General features: G+C 41.2%; 2 protein-coding genes across 2 annotated transcripts in view; both read left to right on the top strand.

Annotated features, from left to right (window-relative positions):
- The window catches only part of atp6v1ba (ATPase, H+ transporting, lysosomal, V1 subunit B, member a), a 47,879-nt gene extending 33,413 nt beyond the window's left edge, over window positions 1-14,466 (top strand). The window contains exons 10-14 of the mRNA XM_071901911.2: window positions 2,001-2,151; window positions 2,911-2,993; window positions 4,005-4,109; window positions 4,670-4,799; window positions 13,416-14,466. Coding sequence (XP_071758012.1) covers window positions 2,001-2,151; window positions 2,911-2,993; window positions 4,005-4,109; window positions 4,670-4,799; window positions 13,416-13,558 — 612 coding nt within the window. The 3' untranslated portion in view covers window positions 13,559-14,466. The remainder of the gene's footprint in view (window positions 1-2,000; window positions 2,152-2,910; window positions 2,994-4,004; window positions 4,110-4,669; window positions 4,800-13,415) is intronic.
- A 1,192-nt stretch (window positions 14,467-15,658) lies between these two features.
- The window catches only part of shtn1 (shootin 1), a 35,839-nt gene continuing 33,490 nt past the window's right edge, over window positions 15,659-18,007 (top strand). The window contains exon 1 of the mRNA XM_078288601.1: window positions 15,659-15,729. Coding sequence (XP_078144727.1) covers window positions 15,672-15,729 — 58 coding nt within the window. The 5' untranslated portion in view covers window positions 15,659-15,671. The remainder of the gene's footprint in view (window positions 15,730-18,007) is intronic.

Raw genomic sequence — 18,007 nt, forward strand, 5'->3', positions numbered from 1 at the left:
ATAAATAAAAGTTCAGTGATGATAAAGTGTGACTGTGCAGAATTATGTTTGTTTATGTTATGTGTTTCTGAGCCACAAATCTTTCTAGCAATGGCATTGGCTTGCTAGAATGACAACAATTTAACAACAATTGTAAATGTCATTACAAAGTGAATGTGATGGGCAAAAGTCTCATTTGTGGTTACTGCAGCAGATGTAGCTAATATCGCGATTCATTTTTCTGTATTGCGATATATTGAATTTCGCTATATCATCACATTCCTGTTGAGTGTGAAATGAACCAGCAGCCGTTCACTGCTGATTACTGACTACTTAAGAAGACAATGTCTAGAATAGGGTCGATCAGAAGCATGAGCACATTTCAGAAAACACTAGATGCCTAATGCACGCCCTGTAGATCCAATAATAAGCTCTGTATGACGCAGAAGACACGGAATCATCTCAGAAGAATCTAGCAGCAATTGTAACACCAAAATTAGATTGTCAACATAACGCACACCAATGCCAAACCTCTGGTAAGGTGTTGGCAGATAGGTGATAGACTCACTAATGTCTTGTGTCCTTTGCTGAAAGGGAGGATAATGTGTTCTTCAGCCTTGTAGGAAATACCTTAACTTCATTATTCTCCTCAGCTCGGCTCTAAAAGGAAAAGGGGCTTTTTTTTCCCTCCCCCACTGCCCTCCTTTCTCTTTCTCTTTATGGTGAGGAGTCAGGCCCTCTCGACTCCCTCTTTTATGTCTCTGTAATAATCCTTTTATGTTGTAGGGTTTGCTGTCTCAATATGCTGGCAGCACAATGCAGGTTTTTAAATGGTGTATGTGCATGTGAAAGAGCGTCTCCCTCCTTGCATTTGCTGTCCATAACCTTGGCACATGTGCGCCGCGCCAATAAAGAGTCCGCTAAGACTCAGGCATGTCGTTGGGTATTTCGCCACTTACAAAGAGCCAGGAGGACATTAACGTTTAACTTCTGTTCCCATTTACGTGTTCGAAGGTTGAGTTTTGCATTGAATCCACAGTTCACAAGTGTTTGGCCCGCCCATCAACCTTTGCATCCAAGGATGAATGGGATGCGTTTTGTCTCCCTCCTGCTCTGAATTCACTGGACTATTGGAACAAGGTTTTGCTTTTTTGTCTTTTTTTTTTTTTTTTTTAAGAGGGCCTGATAACAGAATGGTAACATCTCCAACCTGCTGTTTGCCTCTTCTGAAAGCTTCTAACCACACATGTCTTGATTCTCTAGCAGTAAATGGCTTTTTGGTAGAGTGTTTTTTTGTGTTTATGTTTGTTTTTTTAATTTGGTGTTGAGATTAGAGGTAAAAAAAAAAAAAACATTGAAAATTAGAAATCACATATTTGTTTCCTTGGTTTGAAATCAGTCCCAATGCAACAAACTCTACTATGTATAAACCTTTTTTTTTATGTAATAGCCATCTCTACCGACCTACCATTGACAGTCGCTTGACTGTAAAAATCAGAAATTCAAAACATAACAATATACTGTGAAAAGTTACCAGAAGCAACCAATGCTGTTTTTAAACAAGCCTGTAATTCATGATAAGCTGCGACCAGCTTGGCACTAAATTGGCTCACTCTGCATTAATACCTGGGATCTCTAGTGTTGCCAACCTATGTGTTACCAACCGAGCTAAACTCAAAGGATCTTTTGTTGAATCTGTTCACAAACGTGTTAAATGTCAGTTTTCAGTCTATTTTCGTGGCCTCATTCAAATGAATGGGAAGCAAAAATCAGAACATTACAAACTCGTCCAGCTGCATCTGATCTTGGTGATTAGTTTATATTCTGGTTTTCATGGCGGTCAAGTGCCAAATAACCCCCATATTAAAACTAAATGGAATATTGCTTTTAAGTTTTTATTTTTATTTTTTCCTTAATTTTTCAGACTGACCAACAGAGTGACCTATGCTAGCTGCTGATCCTGTCTCCCTGAGTTTATCTTTCTCACCACTGCCATGTTGTCCTCCCACCCCCACCCGTAGGTGTCTGCCGCCAGAGAGGAGGTGCCTGGCCGTCGTGGCTTCCCTGGCTACATGTACACCGATCTGGCCACCATCTATGAGCGCGCTGGCCGAGTGGAGGGCAGAAACGGCTCCATCACCCAGATTCCCATCCTCACCATGCCCAATGATGGTGAGAGCAATAGCCATAGAATAGGGCTTGTCTGATAGGGGTTTTGAAGGCTGAAACTGCTGATATTTTGTGCTGGTAAGCAGTAACTTTAACTTTGACACTTTCTTTACCAAAATTAGGTATTCAGTATTCAGTTTCCTCAGAATTGTATTAATCGGTTAGTCAATGCAGGTGAAGGGCTTCCCATAGACCACAATTGCCATTTGAATAATATTTTTCCTACTTGGGTTTCATTCCTATCCATCTGTTTTGATATCAATGTTTTCATGAAGGTTCTACTTTTTATTTCTGCCCTACATGCCTCAGCCTCTTGGTGAATCATTGTTTGAATGGCTGTGGTAAGCGTCTGAAATGGACAGAGGAGACATTTTTGATGCCTGCTGTTACTATAGCAACGCATCTGAAGAGCCTCCTCCTATCTAGTTGAACAGGAGTCCCCCGTCACAGCATCACAGGGAGGCGATTGTGTCAGCTTTTATTAAACACGGCTAGTGTTCCCGACCGCTAGATTTAGGGCTCTTGATTTAGGGTAAAGGTGTTTAAACTAGGACGCTAACATAAATTCTAACATCATTCACTATGATGAACATGAACCCAGCTGTGATATTAAAGGTATACACGTATTGTATAAGTGATGAGGGCTAGTTCAGTAGTGTTTTATTGCAGTCTAATCCACAAAAAAAAAAAAAAAAAAATACATTTAGATTATTTGTTGCATATGGTGTGATTAAATGAATCCATGTTTTTTGTCTCCAACAGACATCACCCATCCGATTCCTGATCTGACTGGGTACATCACTGAGGGTCAGGTCTACGTTGACAGACAGCTGCACAACAGACAGGTATTATTTGGAAGTCATTCACCCTGGGTCCTTTTAAGCCTTTCCTTTGAAGCACCGTTTCTCAAACTCAGGGCCAGGAACTGGTACTGGTCCTTGGGTCCTTGTTAATAGATTGCCCCTGGGCTAGCTCTGATTTTAGAATTGTCATATTCCGTACTGGTAATGGAAGGACATGTTCACACCAAGCAATGTTTGGAGCGGTATATTTGAACTCTGGAGCGTTTACTCCTTTAGTTTGATTTGTTGACAGGTGAGAACAATGCCATTCGGATGGCACCAAATAATGGCACGAGACGCCTGAAAATGCAGGTCTCGGTCTTCTGCGATGCGGTTTGTTAGGAGTGAGATTGTAACCTGAACCAACTACAAGAAACGACTCCAAAACCCAATGTTTAATGGGTATAAGGAGACAGATGTTGACACCTTGACATCTGATAGCCAGCAGTTACTCACGCTTGGAAAGCCTAGCATAACAAAAGGAAGTGAGGGCAAACCGCAGTCTGTACTGATGCTCATATTCAGCTATTTCTTCATGTGTTCTTAACTTGTGTGAACACCAGAGAAGGAAAATTACAGCAAAGAGCACAGACAAGTCCATCATGCTGATTGTGATTACTTACTTGTAATTGGGACATGTGAACCTAAATGAACTGAATGCAACAAAGTAAACTTTTCCACTGTGGTTCATACCAAAGAAAACCAACTTTAGGTGTGATCACACCCTCACTTGTTCCATGCTTATGTTCATGTTTTTTAACCTTGATTGTTGTTTTTGCTTTATTTTATCTAAAGTAAATTTGTAGGTTATTGTATTTATTGTACTCGCAATTCAGCTTTCTGCTGCTGTATGTACATTGTGAGCTGATTTATCTTTATAAATTACAATAAACCATTACTACTATAATTTAAGCCACTCCTGAAGCTATTCCTGTGAAAATTGTTTTTATCTTATGTCACTTCTCAGTTCACATTTGCATTGATAATATGTAATTGGACATTTTTTTCTTTCAGATCTACCCACCCATCAATGTGCTGCCCTCTCTGTCCCGTCTGATGAAGTCTGCCATCGGCGAGGGGATGACCAGGAAGGACCATGCCGATGTCTCCAACCAGCTGGTAACTTTTCTGACCTACTGTATTTGGATAATGCATCGTAAAAACCTGAGCGTGGGGTTTTTCCCCTCACTTCATATTGGGTGAAGTCTAAATAAACCTATGGTGTATAAGCCTAGACATCGATGATAAACGGGTACACAAGTTCTTTTTCGACCAGTGTCGGCTAAAGAATTGCGTACTTTTGGTGACTCTTGCTGTATTCACGTCATATCAGATTTAAAAATACGAACAGCCTCCTAGTGGTAAGTACAAGTAGGACGTGGGAATTTTTCGTAGGCTCAGATATCTTCCGCTTGGTCCATGATAATAAAATCAAAATTACCAGTTATATTCACACAATACAATAAACTTGTTTCTGACAACAATTGACCTTTAAAAGCGGCATCTTAGATACGGGCATTCCAATGAGTTAAACGCATGATCCAAGTTGTAGCAACCAGATATCATCCCATTCTCTCGCTTTTTCCGATGTAACATGAATGCGTCATCAGCCTCCTAGTCTATTGAGACAGATCAAGCATAAATTCTCAGACATGCTTTTCTCTCCCGCTCCCTCCCAGTACGCCTGCTACGCCATCGGTAAGGACGTCCAGGCCATGAAGGCCGTGGTGGGAGAGGAGGCCCTCACCTCTGACGACCTGCTCTACCTCGAGTTCCTGCAGAAGTTCGAGAAGAACTTCATCGCCCAAGGTAAGAGGACGTGAAAAAAAACACCCCAAACAAAGCAGGGGGAAACAAAGGAAGCTGCCTATTGAATCTCCAGTGCAATGGCATGGTGATTACAAAGAAAATCAAAAGGTGAAAATGGGGCCAGCGCAAGAGCATTTTGCCATGTGATATTCCCAGGGGAGACGCAGGATTTTGTAAGCAAACGAGTGTGTTGGCAGGCTTTTCACACCGTTAAGTGGGTGGCATTAGCCGTCACCTGGCCTGGATCACTGACACCCTCTGCTGCTTTGGCGTCTTGTGTGTGTGTGATTCTATTTTCTCGTGTAAAGACTCCAGGCGACCTTTTCTGCCCGCTGCCACACAGTGCGCTCCTCCCTCTGAGCCGAAAATGTGTTTGCACTACAGTAGTTACCTTTTATGTTGCACATTTCTCAAAAGTGTTGACCCTGAAGCCCCAAGGTAGTTAACCTTGATGGCAGATATTATCCTATGTTATCCAGTGTCGGCAGAATATGAATTGCTACTGATTGAAACAGCAGAGGTTTTTACACGTTACAGGAATAAGATCAGAATGCATGCTGAGTGGAGGTCTGAAATCACTGGTAACCTACAATAAGGAAATATTTTAGGTTATTTGAGTATTTCTGCTATTGCGCGATATTGCTCTAACAAAGGATTGTATTTTTGCAGTGTTTGTCCCTGGGAAACTTTCGGCTGTATAGGCACCTTTGTTGCTTGAGAACACCTCATTAATTCTAAGTGAAGAGCAGGAACCGCAGCTGAGTTTAATTGAGAATTGAAATGGACTAAATGAAGCCTTGTGCACTATTTGTTTGAGACAATGTTGAATTTTCTTGCTAGATGCATACGGATCTGCGTTTCCTCTCTTGTGCGTGGGCACCTATGCGAGAACAGCAAGAGAAAATGTGAAACTTGAAAAAATCCTTTTTTTTTTTCTCTCCAAATCACAAACAAGTATCCAAATACAAACTGTTTCAATAGAACCTCCATTAGAAGCAAATCTGGGACCAGAACAGGGACAAGTATGGAACCAAAACCAGAACTGCTTTCAATTACCGCAGCTGCAAGTCATGAATTTGGGCATTTATGTACAATTTGGTGGGCACTTTTATCCAAAGCACTTCACAGTACTTTGACTGCATATATTGTTAGCATGCGGTGTTCCAATGGAGAATCAAACCCTGAACCCTGGCAGTGTTGGCAGGTACCATGCTCTTCCAACTGAGATACACAAGACCTTTATGGGGAAACACTGATACGGATACATCCCTTTTTTTGGTGTAGCAACAACAGGAATGAGGCAAGGCCTTCAGAGATGCCCAAGCCTATACCAAATTCCTGCTCATCTCTGCCATCAAAACCAGATTCAAAATCTATTTTCTGAAAGGGGCTCTCAGTAATTTCAGCCCCCTCTAATGCCATGACACATTTTCCTTCTCATTTATCCACATTTCCTATAAGCTGTTTTAGTCTCTTTTTTTTTTTTAGTAGAATACTTTGGTGTCCTAAAAGCTGCTGTTTAAATCAATTATGATTATCATCATTAGTATTATTACTATTGGGTCTGTCCTCACACTGCTCTGAGATTATTAAATGAATGATTCAAAGGCTTTTCTCGTCGGTCTTAGCGATTGTTACTATGATACAGAATTTGCACGGACAAAGCTTTGTGGGCTGTATTAAACTGAGATGATCTCATTAGAGGTGATGAGGTGACTTATTGGAAGCATCAAATGGAGCCTCCTGCTACGTTAAAGTAACAGATACCAATAAGTGTCAAATGTTTTTTTTGGGGGGGTTTTTTATATATATGTTTATTGATTTTTGATTCAGAAAACATTATGATTGCGTCAAAGCAACACACATCAACAAAAACAATTAAAAGAGGGATAAAATCAAAACAAAACAAAACATCTCGGCTCACAGACTCACACATTCAAACAGGCAAGTGACTCAGGAATTACATAAAATAAAAATAACAAATAGCTAAATAGCAGGTATCACACAGGTCCATACTACATAAACCCTCTTGTAAGAATAGCAGAGATATCTAAACCAATATATGACATAAAAGGCTCCCATGTTCTACGAAATACATTATCTTTGCGATGTAACATGCATGTCAAATAATCCAATGATACATATTCAAGTATGACCTTATGCCAATATGTTTTAGATGGAACTTTGTCTGTTATCCAGTTCAAAAGAATGCATTTTCTTGCACAGAATGTTAGCATTTTGTAGAGTTTCCCTTTATATTTAGCAGTAATAAAGCCATCCCAAGTAACATGCATAGTGGATCACACTCTATAGTAATAGATAGGATCTTATTAATTTCCCGCCCTATAATCTGCCAGAATTGCTGTATTTTCCTGCAAGACCACAGGCAATGGGTGAGACTACCTGTCTCTATTTTACACTTGGGACATTGGGGGGAGGAGTCAATGTTAAACTTATGGCGTTGGGAGGGGGATATGTGGGCTTTGTGTAAAATCTTGAGTTTAATTGCTTTTACTCTGTTACAGACACTCAAGGTTTTTGCACTCTCCCAAGCTTCATTCCATTCATCAACCGCAATCTCTACGTTGAGTTCCCTTTCCCATGTTTCCTTTAGGTGAAAAGTGCTTGTAGTGTCATACCCTTTGAGCACGCTGTAGAAAGAGCTTATGGAGTTGCCCAACTGTGGTAAGAAAAGCTGCCTCTCAGAGTGAGAGACATTTTGGTTGTCAGGGATTGTAGTGTCCCTCTTAACAAAATCCCTTATCTGTAAGTAACGGAAAAAGTCCTGTTTTTGAATATTGTATTTTTCGGTTAATTGACTAAAAGACATCAAAGTGGATCCCTCCAGTAAGTCATACAGATTAGAGAGTCCTTGCGAGAGTTGCCCAGACCCGGAAACCATTGTCTGTCATTCCTGGTAAGAAATCAGGGTTATCACATATTGGAGTGAAGACAGAGGTGAATCGAGATCTACCCTCTAATCTTCTAATAGTCCGCCATGCTTTAACAGTGCAGACTGTAATCGGGTTATTACAGGCAGGCTTCAGAGATTTAAGGTTTTTAATAAATAATAGGTTTGTTATGGGGAATTTGGACATGGAGCTTTCTATATCAAACCAAAGAGATGCGGGCTTATTGTGCACCCAGTCAGCTAGGTGAGCACTAAGTTGATATTTTCGAATGTCAGGGAGGTCAAGACCACCCTCCTGAGGATGAGAGACATAACGTAGCTATTTTGAGGCGTGGCTTCTTCTTAGCCCATATGAAGGAGCTAAACCAGCTATTCAGGTTTTTGATAGCTTTATGTGGGAAGAAAACTGGAATCATCTGAATTGGATATAGTAACCTAGGGAGAATGTTCATTTTTAAAAGAGCAACACGACCTAACCAAGAAATAGGGAGGGCATTCCATCTCTCTAAATCTAGTCTAATGCGTTCAAATAGAGGAGCAAAGTTTGTTTTGTACATTTGGTCAAAAATGGGTGTTATATATATTCCCAAATATACAAAGCCCGCTGGGGACCATTTGAAAGGGAAGGGAGATGGAGTTTGAGGTTTTTGTTTTAAACTACCTAAGGGCATTGCTTCTGACTTGCTGAAATGTATTCTGTTACCTGAAAAAGCACTAAACCTGCTGATGGTCTCAATAAGAGTGGAAATGGATACCTCAGGCCTAGTCAGAAAGACCAGGACGTCATCAGCATAAAGAGTAATCTTATGCTGTCTATCTGCAATGGTTAGGCCATGTATGTCAGTGTTTGTCCTAACTGCCTCAGCGAGTGGCTCTATGGCTAGGGCAAACAGTAGAGGTGAGAGAGGACAGCCTTGCCTTGTACCTCTCCAAATGGGGAAATTGGGAGATCGCAAACTGTTGGTAAGTACTGCAGAAAGAGGATTATTATAGAATAACTTGATCCATCCAATAAACTTTTCACCTAGACCAAATTTATGTAATGTATGAAACAGGTAAGGCCATTCAACACGGTCGAATGCCTTCTCAGCATCCAGAGAAAGAACCAGACCATCTATTAACTGTTGTTGAAAAAACTGGGTTGTGTTTAGTAACCTGCACATGTTGTTACATGAATTACGACCTTTAATAAAAACCAGTTTGGTCCTCATTAATAAGCAGAGGGAGTAAGCCTTCCAATCGTGTCGCAAGTATTTTAGAGAGGAGTTTCAGATCCACGTCTAGTAAAGAAATGGGCCTGTAGGAGGTGCAGTCCTCAGGCTGTTTACCCTTTTTCAAAATTAAGGAGATATTTGCCTCCCTCAAAGACATAGGTAGGACGCCTTTTTCAAAGGAATCATTAAACATATTCAGCAGAGGGTCAACTAATATATTCTGGAACTCTTTATAGAACTCACTACTGAGCCCATCTGGCCCAGGCGCCTTCCCAGACTGTCGCCCCTTAATAGCATCAAGCACCTCTGTCCTAGATATAGGAGCATCAAGAGTAGATTTCTGATCATCTGACAAGCTGGGGAGATTAAGGGAGGAGAAAAAGGCATCCATTAACTCTGGGGCATCAGCATGTAGCTCCGATTTATATAGATTTTCATAGAAGCTCTTAAATGTATCATTAATGGTTGCAGTGTCAAAAGATTGCTTACCATGACTATCTGTGATTGAAGAGATAACTTGGGAGTTTGCCTTTTTCTTCGTCAGATATGCTAAGTATTTCCCTGCTTTATCACCATGTTCGTATAGTTTTTGTTTGGCAAATCTAATTTTCCCCTCTGCATGTTTTGTTAAAAGAGAGTCTAAAGCAGAGCGGAGTGCAGAGATTTCTTTAAGCTTCCATGTAGACGGACTTTTAACAGTCTTTTTCAACCCGCTTAAGTTTGGATTCTAAGGTCTCCCTTTGTTCAGCTTGCCTACGCCTCTTACTGGACATATAAGATATGATAAGACCTCTTGAAAAGGCTTTGGATGTTTCCCATAGCAGTGATGGATCTTCTGTAGAGGTTGAATTAATAGATACAAATGATTTAAATTCCTCTGTGAAATAAGATATGAACTTTTAATCCGTCAGAATGGAAGGGTTAAACCTCCAGTGTCTAGTCTGAGTAACCGGGTTGCTGAGGTCGGACACAACTATATTCCCTATAGAGCTAGAAGTAACTGATTGCAGCAATATTTTTGGAGTAAAGAAATAATCTATTCTTGTATAGCATTTATGGACTTGGAAAAAAAGGTATACTCTTTATCTACCGGTTGCTGAGCCCTCCATGCATCTACATAATCCAGGTCCTCACAAAGGGCAGTAACAATCTTGGCCTGGTGCGATAAAGAGGATTTGCCCGGAGGAGATTTGTCCATAATTGGGCTTAAATGGCAATTAAAATCTCCTCCAATGAACGAGTTCCTGACGTTGAGATCTACCAATTTAGAGAATGCAGTAGTTAGGAAATCACGTGGATGACCAGGGGGGCAGTAGACATTCATAATAGCAATTTCTTCCCCATACAATACAACTCTCACAATTAAGTTACGTCCTCCTGTATCCTTTATACAGGTGTATAAAGGATAAATGGTAAGTTTAAATGGTAAGTTTTTTCGAAGTAAAATAGCCACACCTCTGCTCCTTGATGTAAACGAAGAGAAAAAGATTTGCTCAAATCCCCCTTGTTGCAATTTTAAGTGTTCCTTATCATTTAAGTGGGTCTCCTGCAATAACGCTATATGTACTCCCTCCCTTTTAAGATAAGTCAAAACCTTTCTCCGTTTAACAGGTGTGTGGATACCATTAACATTCCAGGTGCATAAATTCAACGTTGACATAGTCATGAGCTACAAAGTAAGATATTTCCTGAGCACATTTTTCGCCTATAAGTTGACATGTCATTAAAGTGAAAGAGGAGCCGAGTAACAACCAACACACAACTATCATACATGTAACAAAAAAGCATGCACTTAAGGCATAACTTGCCAAACATTGGCATTAAAGCTAAACACTGTCCTTCTCTTAATCCGAAGAGAACTCGAGTGAAAGGGCTCTCTGACCACAAAAGAAAACTATATGCTCAGGACGCCGAGAGGCATCGCCCTTATTCTAACCTACATAGACTTATTGTAGAGAAAAAGCTTGATTTAAGGTGTAGTCCACATCAGTAGCCTATACTCACGACCTGATGGACGTCCCAATTAGTCCACTGCACAACACAAAAAAACCTGAGTCAGTCCGCCGTTCACACATTGTCAGCAGGGGTCACATCCAGTGACTCAATGTAGTGCTCCACCGCAGCCGGGTCATGGAACATCTTGGTGGAGCTGCGGTAGGTGACTTTGAGCGAGGCAGGGTAGACTTGCTTGTACTCAACACCGAGTGACTTCAGGCGTTTCTTCACCCCGTCAAATCGTTTACGCTTGCAGAGAACAGCAGCTGAGAAATCCTGAAAGATCATCACCGTGGCGTTCCCACATTTCAATGCTTGATTCTTTCTCCCCATCTCCCACGATGCGTTCATCACACGCTGTTTATCCTGATAGTTGTGAAATCTCACCAGTACAGATCGTGGTCTCTGGGTGGGGGTAGGCTCGGGGGCCAACGAGCGGTGTGCTCTCTAGCTTTATTCGGCCCGACTTCGTTTCGATGTTCAGTGTTTTAGGTAGGGATGCACCTATACCACTTTTTCAATGCCGATATCAATTACGAGTATGAAAGTTTAAGTATCGGCCGATACCGAGTACCGATCCGATCCATTACTTTTACTGAACAGTGCAGGCTTACTTCCTTAGTTTGGAGTCAATGGACAAAATTATTGAGATAAAATCCTTGTTTTTCCCACTGTTTGAGAAATACAGGCTTCTATGTGCCACAAATGCATAAAATCAAGACAGTTTGCTTTTATTTCTTACATGTTACTCATGGCTTTCGGTATCAGATTTTAGTCTTGGGTAAAATCTCCGATACCGATATTCCATTTTAGCCTGGTATCGGCACCGATATCGGTATCGGTGCATCCCTAGTTTTAGGGAGCCAGGTCTCAAAAAACTGCGTCGGTTCACCGCCCTCAGCACCCTCTGGGAATCCGACGATGCAAATGTTTTTTCTTCTTCTTCTCCCTCTGTTCTCCAAGTCATCATTGCGCTCACTCAAGTCAAGCACTCGTTTTTCCAGTGCTCTCAGCTTGCCCTCGACAGGATCCATAACATCCTCCAACGGTGAAATTCTCGTCTCTGCTTACAAGACCTGCTTTTCATGACTGTCGAGTTCTTCACGGTGCACTTGTAGGAGTTGTGATAGTGGCCCTAGCTTTTCATCAATAATTGGAGATGTTAGCCATAATCTCACTAACGAAGTGCTGGTGCAAGTGAGCTAGCGTTAGCTCCGGCGTTAGCTTCGCTGGTTTGTTGGCTAAGCTCGTCCGAGACGTCGGAGACTGGGTTTTTCTTGCGTGGCATGTTGTCAGACTGCCTCAGAAAGTAGTTGTTAAGGCTCATTGTAGACTATGAAGTTATGAAAGTTCGTGGAGTATTATGTATTGCAGGGTAAAATGTAGAAATCAGCGAATTGGCGCACCAGCTCTCCTAAACGTAACCTCCCTTCAAGCCGCCATCTTGGGTTTTTGTTTTGGCCCCATGTGAACTGAAACCATGAAGTAACCCTCTTTACTATGTCCTTACTGTGTCTCCTATGTCTGTAGCATGATGAGGTTGCAAAGTAGGGATTGCGCCACAGGCACAATGGGGTACTGTAGGGGATTTACAGTGTTTAAGCCTTTCTGAAATGCCTGACATAATGATTGGCATGTCCTACTGATAAGAGTAAGCTTCCAACTCAAGTCAACTTTATTATCCCGAGGGAAATTTGGTTTGCAGCCAGGGTCTAAAATACACATAGAACACATAAAACAACATGTATGCAGCGCCCATATTATTGGCTAATGTATTTAAAGGCAAAGTTCAAGTTGATGATCACTCAACAGCAGGGTATCCACAGGTCCTATTTGTAGAATATCTCAATGTATCATTCTCAAATTAATTTTGATAGCATAGAATAATGGTTGTAGAAAAATGAGACCGTCACGGTGAAAATTGGTTCATTCTATGTGTTGCTTTCTATGTGTTTGGTCTATTTGTCCTGGGGTACGATTTGGCGCTAAATGTGCAGGACTGCCTCATTCTATTTGTTTGTACCATGGAAGTATTACGTTATATCATCGGCAAACAAATGCACAGACTCAAGTACAGATGCTCTAGTTGTCTACAATTATTTAACATACTGTATGGTAAAGCGTTAGCATGCGCACTGGACGGAACTAGAGATGATTTTGGTGCCACATATTGGGTAAGGTGACCAATGAGCCAAACTCCTAAAAAGACTCATAAAATACATTTCATGATGCTCTTTTTCTTATACTGCCCATTTATAGTTACAGAACTTTTATCAGCTATATTCAGATTTTTGCAGCTCAGTCTTGGTTTTAAATTCAGTTCAAGGTAGCTTTGAAAAGGTCTTCAAAAGTCTTCAATTTGGCTTTGCGAAACCTGAATAGTGAAGGTAACCACACTTTACAGAGCACTACTGTAATATAGCAGTGGTTGTATCCATGTAAAGTGTGTGTGTTGCCATGCTCGGATGCTAATCACCGCCCCGCTGTCTCCCCCAGGCCCGTACGACAACAGGACGGTGTACGAAACCCTGGACATCGGCTGGCAGCTGCTGCGAATCTTCCCCAAGGAGATGCTGAAGAGGATTCCCCAGAGCACCCTGGCCGAGTTCTACCCCAGGGAGTCTGCCGCCCGCCACTGAGGGGCGACGATGGATGCTCTGGTTCCAAACCCCCACCCGCCCACCCACCCTGCCCTCCCTCTCTTCCTTCTAGCTCACCCTTCTCACCCTACAGCCCTGTACCTAAAGGGGCGTACTGAGATCCGGTGTTGTCCGACCTTCACCCACCCCCAAACCCATTTCGTCCTCTTTCACTGTTCTTCTTACTTCCAATTCATCTCCTTTCCCACCTTGCTGCACCGACCCACCCCACCCCTCCACCCCCACCCCCACCCAACAAGAGAACAGGGCAATAATCTCAGCTCCCCCTTCTGTAGGTGTATTGTACTGTATCTATGTTCAGAAGTCTTGTATGGAAAGTGTCTGTGACTGTAATATCTATACTCAATTGCAAAAAGTAAACTTACCCTTGAATTCATAGATCAGTCCATGTTATTTATTGGGGAACGTTACTGCTGGATTTCCTTCTTTTTTTTTTGATTTATGCAATGTTGGTTTTGATCCCCACCAAAAACAAAAGGATTCCAAAATGAATATAGAGATCTATATATTGGTTTTTCTCGCCATTTGTTGCATTACTATTTTTTCATGTCAGTGGCTTCAGGTTGTCCAGTATGTTTGACTTCTGGGTTGACACTGGGCCACTTTAAGTTAATTTCAGATGTCTACTGTATATTGGCTTGCGTTTCCCCTATATGTTCCGAATCCTTCTTTTGATCCCTGTTGCTTCCTCCAACTACTCTGGAAAGAATACAATGGATGTTTACATTATTTGTGTTTCGTTGTTTGAGTGATTTGTGTTTCAAAAATACGAGTAAGAGTCTACTTAACATTCCCATCTGTGTCTGCAGAACCTGATTCTATGTTGTGCGCTGATATTGATTTGTGAGTTTACCTGTTCATGAATAAATTAAATTATATTGGAACTGCGTGTGTTGTTCTTTTCTCGGTTATAACTGTCTCCAACATTGATATTCTTCATGAAGATATTCCTCCCTGATCGCAGCTACATAAAAACTGCCTGGAAAACCTGCAATTAAACTTTATTGAACATGCACATTTTATTTATTCATTGAATAGGTAAGGTGGGTCACACTGCCTTAAGAGGCTGCTAACCCTAAAAGAATTTCATTAGTTTAGGTTCCAATGGAGAGGCTTTTCTACCCTGACAAGAATAAAGTTTTGGGGGAAGCACTTTCAATCATTAAAACACCAGAAATACACCATACATACAGTGTCAAACATGTACATACAAAGATTTCACCCTACAATAAATTAAAAATGTGTTAGCAAAGATAAAGTCCTCTTAGCTTTCTTATTAATTACAAATTTCACAGAATAAAAATGTCTGGAAATTATGGTAGCTGGGCTTCACATCACCCCATTTGAATTGATGAATGTGGAATTTTCAAATCAACAAAAATATATATTGATACTGACAGCAGACCCATCCCAACAGCTAGCATATTTCAATTGTTGATACAATTAATTAAAAATGCAAAATTTATATAATATATTATTCATCTACTTAGCTTACAGGCTACTGTCAGGTGTCTTTACCAGCAAATTCCTGCGACAGTATTTGTCAAAATAACGGAATATCTGGATAAAACATCCAGTGATTGTGTATTGTAAAGGTTAGTTCATGTGTTAGGTATGTACTGCATTGTGGCATATTAAGGGGAAACAATTATTTGTCACCATTAGAAGGTCATTAAAATACCATGTTGATTGTGATTATGCAATGATAGTGTAATTTTGTTCTGTGGCACATATTTTAGTGTAGCAATTATACCAAATAGGCACAAATGACTGCTGATATCATCACTGCCTACCACTGGTATCATCACTGCCATAGGCCTAATGGTACTTACCCTAATGCTACTATGGCATACCACTGTATCTGCTATAGTTTACCATAGTTTACATAGGAAATACCGTGTTTTCTTATAGGTACAAAGACACATATTTACATTAAATTTATCATTAAAAATCATTACTGTGCCATGCCTCATAATAACTCATTTGAATCTCTCTAGTTTATAACCCAGTCGTTGCTCAGGTACCGGACTGGCTGAATACCTGAACAGGTGTGCCGCATCACTTCCTGTTAAACTTCGATAAAGATTTTCTTATGATGGCGGCAGAAGAGCTCGAGAAAATCAATGTCATTGCAGACTTGTCAAACCAAGGTAAGCTTGGTTTGAGCCCAACGAATAAGTTTAGTTTTTATGTGTTTTGGCATAAATAAATGTATGCTATTGGGAATGTGTCTTTACACCTTCGATACGTTCCGTCATCTACAGAATGGAACGTAACACCAAACTCTTTTAAAAAATCTGGAAATGTAACGTTTCCTTGTTTATTGGTAAACATGCACACATCATAGAATATGACATATGACCTTCAACGAATGTTTAGGGTATTCTGGTAAATTCGGCATATAAAGTCATCCACCAGCAGTACCTTATTTCATTTAAATCTCAATTAAAATAGTTACATTCACGTTCACATTGCTCGCTCCCGCCACCGGAAGAAGATGGGAATATAGGCGAACCAATTCTAAAAGCTGAGATTTGATTGAAATAAGAGCTGGTTTATGTAATTGAGGTTTAGCGAATGAAAGAGTGAATGCCAATGATTCGGAAATGTCGTAAGTCATCTTTCACGATGTATGTACCTTTACCTATAAACAAGGAAACATCAAACTGCCAGATTTTTGAATGGAGTTTGGCCTGCCTTTCTGTCCATACAGGAAAGAACGTTACGTAGGCCTATCAGGGCTTCATACTCCTTAACTTTCACTTCTCGACTAGCCTATTTGATTGAGAAATATAATTTAAATGTTGAACTCGCAAGTTATTGTCACTAGGTGTTGACTTTCAATCCTGAATTTGTTCATTCTTGGCCCAAGTTCAAGGGCTTTGTTTCCAAGGCCAAAGTCCATATGGAAGTGGACATGCCACACAAACCTATTCCTTCTTTTCTTACCGAAGAAAAGCTTTAATAAAAGTAAATATTTAGGCCTACACATTCCTCTGGCATGCCATACATACAGTGTATCAGGGCCGCGGGAAGATGTTGCTGTAGTGGGAGGTGCATTTTTGCGTATGCATGTCGGAGCTTATTTTGTAAAAATTCTTATTGGGTGTCTCTCCATACAAATACAACATAGGCCTACAATAATACTAATACTACAACACAGACCAAAAAAAGCAGCAACAACAACAACAACAACAACAACAACAACAACAACAGTAGCCAGGTCTGTAAAACACAGAAACTATCAACTCAGTAATACAAATGCTATTGCTATTAAAATTCACAATTATGCCATAACATTGTAATACACTGATTTTATCAGCTGACACAAACCTGAGCCACTGCACCATCAAATTTATGCCATACTCTATTGCAACTAACAGGTCCAAAAGCCCATTGCGCACAGCACACAAGAACATATCCAAATACGCACATTTTTTTCAGCAAAGGTATATCAGTGTGATGTTAAAAGGTATTGACAACGGAATATTAAACTGCTCAGAGGCAGCTTATAATAAACCAAATATTTTACCTTGAGCTGCGGGCCAGCTGCTCCAGTGGTTATAATAATCCAAATGTGGCCTTGCGCTCAGGGGTTGTGGAAATGAAGGCCCTCATGAGGGCATGGATGTCCAATGAGTTCAAAATATCAGTGTGGACATGCATCAGGGAGAGGTGAGTCAGTCTCTTCTGGGTCATGGTGTTGCGTGGCCATGTTTTCAAGCGACGCAAGGTAGAGAAAGTCCGCTCGGATGAGGCCACAGAGATGGGTAGGCACAGACAAAACTCCATGAGTTTTTCAGCTTCTGTAAACAGAGCTCTTGTTTGTGGATGGAGCTTGGGTAGACATGTTACTACATCTTGAACTATGACACAGTGAGACTCTCTAGTGACATCGCCAAGCATTTTGAGCTGGAGATCAAGGCGGCCTGTGTCCAGCTCCTTGGGAAGGTGAAGGGGCTCCAAATCAACTGTTCTTCCCTCTGCTGCCTCTATAACTGCCCTCTCTCGGTTCGCTGCTAGTTTCATACTCTCCTGATCAAATCTTCTCTTCAGCTCCGCCGACACCAAATCAACAGCCTCGTAAAAGCCACGTCGCCAAATCACTGTTGCTGCGTCGTGCGCCACTGCCTCTGGCTCCGTGGAAAATTGAAGTTGGATGGCTGGAAAGGCTCCTCAAATGCCGCCAAGTCATTCCTAGCTTGACATCTGGTTGCAGGTGCAACGGCAGGCTCAGTAACTTCGGTGCTAGGGCTGATACTTCGGGTGTTGTCGTCGGCGATCTCCGAGGCAAAACTACAACCAGGCGAAAGCGATGAAGTGCTGGTCGAGCTGCTTTCCTGGGCCGCTGGACTTCAGTTGTGCTCTTTTTAGAAGCTGGTGGTTTACCAAACAAATCTACAATACGTTTTTGCACCATTGTGATTT

The sequence above is a fragment of the Centroberyx gerrardi genome, chromosome 15, assembly GCF_048128805.1.
Source record: "Centroberyx gerrardi isolate f3 chromosome 15, fCenGer3.hap1.cur.20231027, whole genome shotgun sequence".
NCBI classification, from domain to species: domain Eukaryota; kingdom Metazoa; phylum Chordata; class Actinopteri; order Beryciformes; family Berycidae; genus Centroberyx; species Centroberyx gerrardi.